Source organism: Solanum stenotomum, chromosome 2 (assembly GCF_019186545.1).
Source record: "Solanum stenotomum isolate F172 chromosome 2, ASM1918654v1, whole genome shotgun sequence".
NCBI lineage: Eukaryota > Viridiplantae > Streptophyta > Magnoliopsida > Solanales > Solanaceae > Solanum > Solanum stenotomum.
The window spans coordinates 67,811,762-67,819,600 of NC_064283.1; the positions used below are offsets into that span (position 1 = coordinate 67,811,762).

Genomic DNA, 7,839 nt, shown 5'->3' on the forward strand with positions numbered 1-7,839 from the left:
TAATGTCAAATAGAGTGTATTATTATTAGAATATAAATACTATCCCATATTGTTAATGCCATTATTATTATTATTATGTGTAAGAATAATACTGAACATAGTATATTAGTTGCACATAATTTGGAAGCACTACTAAATAAAAATTAAATAATATCAAAATTGGTGTATATATATAATTTTCTTTAATAGCTCTTACCAAACGACCCTAATGTTGGTATATGTTATGCTTCATAAGTTGGTAACCACCACATTCCAACTACTCCCTCAATTTCAAAATAGTTATAATATTTTGTTTCTCGAGATTCAATTTAATTAATCTTCAAAGATAAGTTAGATTATATTAATTTAATATTTTAAAGGTACTAAAAATTTATACGATAAATATTATAAATTGTAATTTTTTTATATTAATATAATAAAAAAGACATCTCATAATATTAATTAAAGACCATCTATCATTTACTCTTAAATATAAATCATGACAAATATTTTGAAACGAAGGACTATTACTATACAAAAACTTTAGAGCCTTAAGCCAACTCATAATTCTTCATGTTCAATTTTCTTATTTAATGCTTACACTAAATCAATAAATATTTAATACTACATAATTTTATCTTGCTAAATCACAGTATAGTTGATTAATACACCATATAGTCCAAAACCCTATAAATAACAAAACAAACACAAAATGAAAAGATAATTCCTCTTTCTTTCCAGTAAGATCAGAACCATAAACTTCTCCGATGGCCGGCGACGACTCTCATCTGCAAAATGACGTCGTTTCAGTCCACTGTATAAACGACAGTCTCGGCGACGACGAGCTTCGGGCCGTACTGTCGAGGCTCGGAGACGACAAAGACAAGGAAGTTTTCGGGCTGGTATGTAAGCGGTGGCTTCGTATTCAAAGTACTGAAAGGAAGAAGCTTTGTGCTCGGGCCGGGCCTCACATGCTCAGAAGAATCGCGGCCCGATTCACTCGATTACATGAGCTTGATCTATCTCAATCGGTTTCTAGATCTTTCTATCCTGGTGTTACTGATTCTGATCTTTCAGTTATTGCTACTGCTTTCTCTTGCTTACGAATTCTCAATCTTCAGAACTGTAAAGGTCCGTTTTTGTATTTTTTAAAAGTTTTATAGTTTGAAATTTGTTGAATTTTAATGTTCATTGCTGAAGTGAACCTGAGCTACTGCAGGAGTGGCCAAATGCACCAATGAGTTGTAGTATGTGTAGTGATATTTCACATTAAGTACTGATTTAAAATCTTGAATTCGTCTTTGTGTGGGGTGGTGGAGCCGGGATTTTCACTAAGAGGGTTTGAAATACATAAAACATAATTTTAACCATGTATAACCAGTTCGGATGAACCCCTGGGCCCTTACTAGCTCTGCCCCCCTGTCTGTGGGGTGTTGGGTGTATTGTTTCCAACTTGGACATAAAGGAAATTTTGAGATTTTGACTAAAATCTTTTGTTTGAAATGTTAAAGGTTTTGACCCGATATGGCGAAGACTGGCTCTTCCTCTTTTCTATCTTGTAATAATGGTTTTTATGATAAAAAGGGCGTAATGGGGTTTATGGAGGATTTTAGGTGAATTTATGGTTGGTTTTTTTAAAGAGTTGTAGGATTTTGTGTTTCTGTGTAAAGGTTATGTCTTTTTTGCTATGTGGTTTTTGAAGTGGTAGCAAAAGGGAGGATAGTGTAGTTATATCATATGTATTCCAATTTTCAAGAGAAAGTGTAACTTTGTTGCGAATCTAAGGCTCAGATGCTTCCTTGACTTAACTTGCGTGGTTTTCTGGTCCAAATTTACAGGCATAACAGACAAAGGATTGACAGCGATTGGATCAAGTCTCTCTTCTTTACAGTCCTTAGATGTATCCTACTGCAGAAAGATCACAGACAAGGGGCTTTCAGCTGTTGCTGAGGGGTGTCATGACTTGAGAACGTTGCATCTTGCTGGCTGTAGATTTGTCTCAGATTCATTAATGAAAGCTCTCTCCAAGAATTGCCATTATGTAGAAGACCTAGGTTTGCAAGGATGCACCAACATTACCAACTCAGGTCTCTCTGTTTTGGTTGAAGGTTGCCGGAGGATAAAGTATTTGGACATTAACAAATGCAGCAATATTGGTGATATTGGGATATCTAGCATGTCTGAAGCTTGTTCATTAACACTTAGGACATTGAAGTTGTTGGATTGCTACAAAGTTGGTGATGACTCCATCTTATCCTTGGCCAACTACTGCAAAAATCTTGAGACACTCGTTATTGGTGGTTGCCGTAACATATCAGATGAGCCTATGAAGGCACTGGCAGCTTCTTGTAGTAATAGTCTGAGGAAACTGAGGATGGATTGGTGTTTGAATATTACTGACTCTTCATTGGACTGCATCATTTCCAAATGCAGAGAGCTTGAGGTTCTTGACATTGGCTGCTGTGAGGAGTTAACTGATGCTGCATTTCAACAATTAGGAAGTGAAAACTTTATGTTGGGGATGAAGATTTTGAAGGTCAGTAACTGTCCAAAGATAACTGTTGAAGGAATTAAGAAGCTTATGAAGTCATGTGAATATCTTGAATATCTAGACGTACGGTCTTGTCCCCTAATCACTAAAGCAGGGTGTGAGGAGGCTGGAATTCAGTTTCCTGAATCCTGCAAAATAAACTTCACTGGAAGCTTAGCAGAGCCAGATGTGTTACTTTGAGCAGTACTTGATTTAGCAATGTCTTTGAAGGACTGAAGGGGATCATGCAGTGAAATCATCACATTCTTTGCCTAAGACCTAAAATATGACTTTGGAAGCTCCTGCTGTCAGTCCCTTGTTCCCATTAATTTGCCTTTTGTTAAGCATCAAGTTTTTTGTTGTAGATTATTTCCCTGCTTTTCAGTTTGTTTTTTCCCCCCTGCTTTTCAGTTATTTGATATCAAACTCCTGTATATCATCCTTGTAAACTACTAGTAGGCACCATTGTTTGCTGTAGGTGTTTTCAGATTGTGAATGAAATGAGTCCATTGCTGCTAGCTTGAATGTGAACTTATACCAACAATGATGGTTTGATTGATTGCATTTCTTGTACGACCTGTCCAATTATATTTGCCAGTTCAGGTTTCGTGTGTGTGAGACAGTGCTTATCCACGGTTGGATTGTGTTACCTGTAACTGCTTATTGTTTGGATTTTACAGGAGCCATATTTTGACTAATTGTCCAAAGAAGTTTATCAGACTGCAAGATAGGAACCAGTGTTCTGATTGTAAAATGGCTTAATTTATATTTAGTGACAGTATAACATTTTTTTTTCCCACGTTGAATCTGTATTTTAGCATGTTATAGTAGGTAAGTTGCCTTTCCATTGACAGTGTATATTAACGTCTTGTAGCAGGTAACTTGCCCAGATTTTCAGGTTACTAAATCCACCTTTTTTAAATAGTTACCTGTGGTTATCATTTATGTAACTTGATAGTGTAAAATGCAGAGAAGTTAAACACACTGCCAATTTTAGTATTTCAAATTGGCTGGTTCATCATTTTCTGGATGATGATACCAGTTAACTTTTCATGAATGGGTAGCATTCCATTGTGAGAATAGCTACACCTTTTCTTTTCTCAAGGTGTGAGGAAACTACAGACCAGAAAAATGATGATGATCACTTAGATTCTTAAATTGATATAGTGTGGCTTCCGGCCTCAGCATATTGAATTACAACATGGAAATATCCCTCAAACTGACTTCACAATTTCAACTGCAGATTTTATATCTTATTTCATTTTATCCAAAAGATAAATAATTTGAAGACACTATATATCATACTAAAAGAACTTGAAGGCAGCAAAGCTTGTGAATGCAGTATTAAATTTGCATATAAACAATCTAAAATGCTAATCCTATAACTAGCATATTGTTCTTGTTTTCATATCTACCACTTGGGTCATAAAGTCTATTCTAAGGACAAGTAGAAAGCTAAATGAATCTACAAAAAAAACCAATCTATCTGCACAAGTTTTATAATAAATTTATACATTCGTATCTCTTGCTATCTCAAAAAAGAAAATAAGTCTACAAAAGCTACCAGTTACAAAAAAAAAAAGTCTGTACATTCCCATTAACTCATAAGGGCACAAAGCTTAAACCTAAAGCCTCCTTTGAGCAATGGATCTAGTTACAAAGTTTTAACAGATCCCTGAATTCGTTTTTGCATGAACGTTTTACATTGAAGAACGAGCTCATTGGAAAAAAAAGTGTCTTCACAACTTGCTTGAGCTGGAGATTGCCTGCTGCAGATATCTCAGTGTCTTTTGATGATTGAGGAATCCCATAAACCAGAACTCAAAATCATCCTCTGTAATTAGTTGTATAAACTTCTGTGATGGCTTTTGCATATTTTTGCTCTCTTTTGCTTTCATTATCTTACTTATTGGGATTGATACCTGCCATTGTGAAGCAGTTAGATTATGCTTTATGTGGTTAGAAAATTAAGAGTTGAAAGACAAATGGAGCAGAGTGGTACCTTATAGTAGATTCTAAGCAACTTTTCAGTTGGAGATAAGAGCTTTATTGATCTCTCACTGCAGAAAGCAATCTTATCGGTAGAGATGAAGAGAAGGCCTGCTATTGGACCAGCTGTAGTTGATAAATAGCATTGACAAACTTTCAATAGCTTTTCATCATCTCTAACACTGAACTTCTGCCTGAATATTTTCTCCAACCCTCCTACTTGAAGAATTTTTGCTCCAAGGCTCAATTTTCCCTTTAAAGTTTCTGTTAGTTTCGGGCTTAGGCTCACTGCACAATTAGAGCACATTTAAAATCAATGTTTTCTATCATGTATGCATGTGCTTCTTGCATGACTTTTGTACTTTATGATTCACTTCTCTGAGTTCTTTAGATTTACAATAGTGTTTGATCATGACATCACTTGCAAATACTTAAGGTTAAGTTTGTCCATCAGCATTCACAGTTGGTGATTTTAGCATTTGAAAGACAGGTGTAGTATTGAATTAACTTGTCTGAGTAGCATTTTTGAGTAAGATAATTGTTTTCGCTTACAAACTTTTTTTTCAAACAGAATTCATGTCCGGACACAATTTCAATTCCCAAATACTCCTTTCAACTTCAAGTTCAAATACTTATTTTTCGACTTGAACATAATATTATCTTAGTAATATTTTCAATAAATATATTTAAGTTTTTTGTAGCGAACTTAAGTGCTTACCATGCTCACGGATGCTTTGTACAAGACAATCCACCCTTTCTCCCAATTTGTTCATCTTACCAATGACATATTTTCCTGCATATTCAAGAATATTGTTATTTTTATGATCTCTTCATTCAAGGGTTAGATCAAGTTGATTCTTCATTAAGGGACCAGGGAAATACTCACTTTGCTTTATTTGAGACAAGTTCTTTGAAGTTCCATATGGAACGATATGGTCTTCGCAAGCAGCTAGGGCAAGTAGTCTTTTCGGCTGCCTTTCAAGTGAACATACTGCTGAACTCATGGGAATACCCACCAAATTTCCACGGAGTAAGTTCTTCATTGTCATTCTGATTTGAGGTGGAGTATTACTGTATTGTGAAGGTATGTGAGAAATATTTAAGTTTGGTTGTTGTTTTAAAAGCATTCCATGTAGCATTATATATAGGTGCTTGTAGAGGAGTTGGTGAATTTTTTAACTGATTGTTCCATGAGTCAGCTATGGGTCATCTGAAATAACCAAAAAAGGTCATGCATATGCTTTTTCAGAATTTTCTTTTGTATCAAGAAGAAAAAGGTTGTCAGGGAGATGGGAGTGTCTTCAATAATCTTTTTGTTGATTGAAATTTGAAATATTCTAAAAACAATCAAAGTGCAGTGCATATTCAACCACTCCCTTTATTTTCTAAATTCCTTTTATATCTTTTCCTCTTTGCTCGTAAGGTATTGAAAGTGTCTTCTTTTAGCTGTCTGGTCAATTACAGTAAACTAATCTTGTGCTGACTCATTTTGTCAATAAGATTTGTGTGCACATGTGTTTTTTTTTTTTTTTTTACTTTTGATCAGTTGACAGATTTGCTTTATGATGCTGCCTTCTTTTGTAAGTTGAGCCAAAGTAAGAGAGTTTCACATATTGAAGTCATTAAGGTAGTTTAATTAGGCTTAATCGACTCAACTTCGTTCCCAAAGGTAGTTTAATTAGGCTTAAGAGAAAGTTTAAGCATTTGTTTAAACTAAAAACAGTAGTTTTTAACCTCAAGAGGGACATTGTTGAGAATCATATTGTTACTATTAGGTTAGCCGTCATATGCTTTCGTATTTATCTCAAGTTAGTTTTACCAGTCTTGTATGTTAAAGTTGACAAGATGAAAAATTGGAATTTATGACATTATTGTACAGTAGTGATGATTCATAGCCACCACTTGCCTGTCCCCTTAGGAACATGCGTGGGTCATCCTTGAAGTGTTGCTTAATTAATTAGGCAAGGAAAAATAGCCATTCAAAGATCTCAATTTGACATGTAAGATCTATAATTCATGTGCTTGTCTGGATTGTATGTATTGCCTTCTCTTACAAGGCAGTTATTCTTATCTTGCTTTATTTTTCTCCATCTCATCCTGATGTGTATGGGCAGGTTATGTAGGCATTCATGCCGATCCTATGTGGAACACAGCACGCAGACATATGATTTAGAACTTTCCGGTAAACTAACTTATCTTTTCCCTAGTTTGACCATCTTTTATCTTTGGACAACAATCCTTTGAAAAATCTAAAGAAATAAAAGTATTTAACAATGAAGCACAAAAAGATAATAATATTTTCTGAATCATTTTTCATATGTATCTTTCAAACTACTTATCTAGTTATTAAGAAATTATTTGCAATACTCTTTAATACTCCCTCTATTACATATTATATGTCATTGTTCTTATTAGTCCATTCCAAAAGAATGATACCTTTTATTTGGAAATATTTCATTTAAATTTTTTCATTTTACTCTTACTGTCATACTTTTTTAGTCACCAGAATCTCATAGTAGGTTCAAGGCCATAGGTCCAAAAGTTCTTTTCTTAAACTTCATGTTGAGTCGAATTCCACCACATAAATTGGCCCAGAGAGAATAATATTTTAAGAGTGTTGTAATGTGTTATTATTCGTTTTTCAATTATATTATCTAGTGAGCTAGTTGGTCAGTTTTTGTTGGATAATGAGTTTAGTTACGAAAAGCTTAAATAAAATGAGCATCCAAGGGTGTGGCGTTGTGATCAATGAAGTGGGTTTGAGAACCATGAGGTTTGAGGTTCAAATTCCAGCTGATGCTTTACTATTTGTCTAAGCCATGTTGGATTGAGTTACCTGGCACTTGTGTTGATAGGAGGTAACAAATATTCTTGTGGAATTAAGCGAGGTGCACAAAGTGGTCAGACACCACAATTATATAAAAGAAATCAAAATGAATTAAGCGTCTATCATATCCAAAACGAGAAGAGTAATTAGTGTTTACCGAAAATATCTCAAGAAAGTTAGTTATAACTAAATCAAGATATGAGAAGTTTTGTACCTTCTTTTGGATTGTAGAGTTTAGGGGTATGGTACCCTACTATCATAGTTTATCTATGGTACTCAAGACTCTTCGAAATTCCCACCACACACGTGTCAACACGACATAAGTATGGGTGTGAGATCCACACCGGATTTTGATCACTTACTTGGGGTACTTTGACTACATCTATGATCAAGAAGTATAGATTGATTGTATTTGGTTTGTTTTTTGGGTTTATGTCATAAATATGTAGTAATATGAAGTTTGAGAATGCTTTGCTATTACACGAGATATCAACAACAAACCAAGTGTATTTTA

At 34.6% G+C, this 7,839-nt stretch overlaps 2 protein-coding genes across 2 annotated transcripts; one reads left to right on the plus strand and one right to left on the minus strand.

Moving 5' to 3' along the window:
* The first annotated feature begins 720 nt into the window (after positions 1 to 720).
* LOC125854549 (uncharacterized) lies at positions 721 to 3,027 on the plus strand. The gene is made up of 2 exons (XM_049534135.1): positions 721 to 1,110; positions 1,818 to 3,027. The coding sequence occupies exons 1-2, from the start codon at positions 747 to 749 to the stop codon at positions 2,708 to 2,710; spliced, it is 1,257 nt and encodes a 418-aa protein (XP_049390092.1). The 5' UTR covers positions 721 to 746; the 3' UTR covers positions 2,711 to 3,027.
* A 951-nt stretch (positions 3,028 to 3,978) lies between these two features.
* On the minus strand, positions 3,979 to 5,881 carry LOC125855274 (putative GEM-like protein 8). The gene is made up of 4 exons (XM_049534984.1): positions 5,385 to 5,881; positions 5,217 to 5,291; positions 4,512 to 4,786; positions 3,979 to 4,431 (listed from the first exon to the last, which is right to left on the minus strand). The coding sequence occupies exons 1-4, from the start codon at positions 5,635 to 5,637 to the stop codon at positions 4,249 to 4,251; spliced, it is 786 nt and encodes a 261-aa protein (XP_049390941.1). The 5' UTR covers positions 5,638 to 5,881; the 3' UTR covers positions 3,979 to 4,248.
* Positions 5,882 to 7,839: the final 1,958 nt, after the last annotated feature.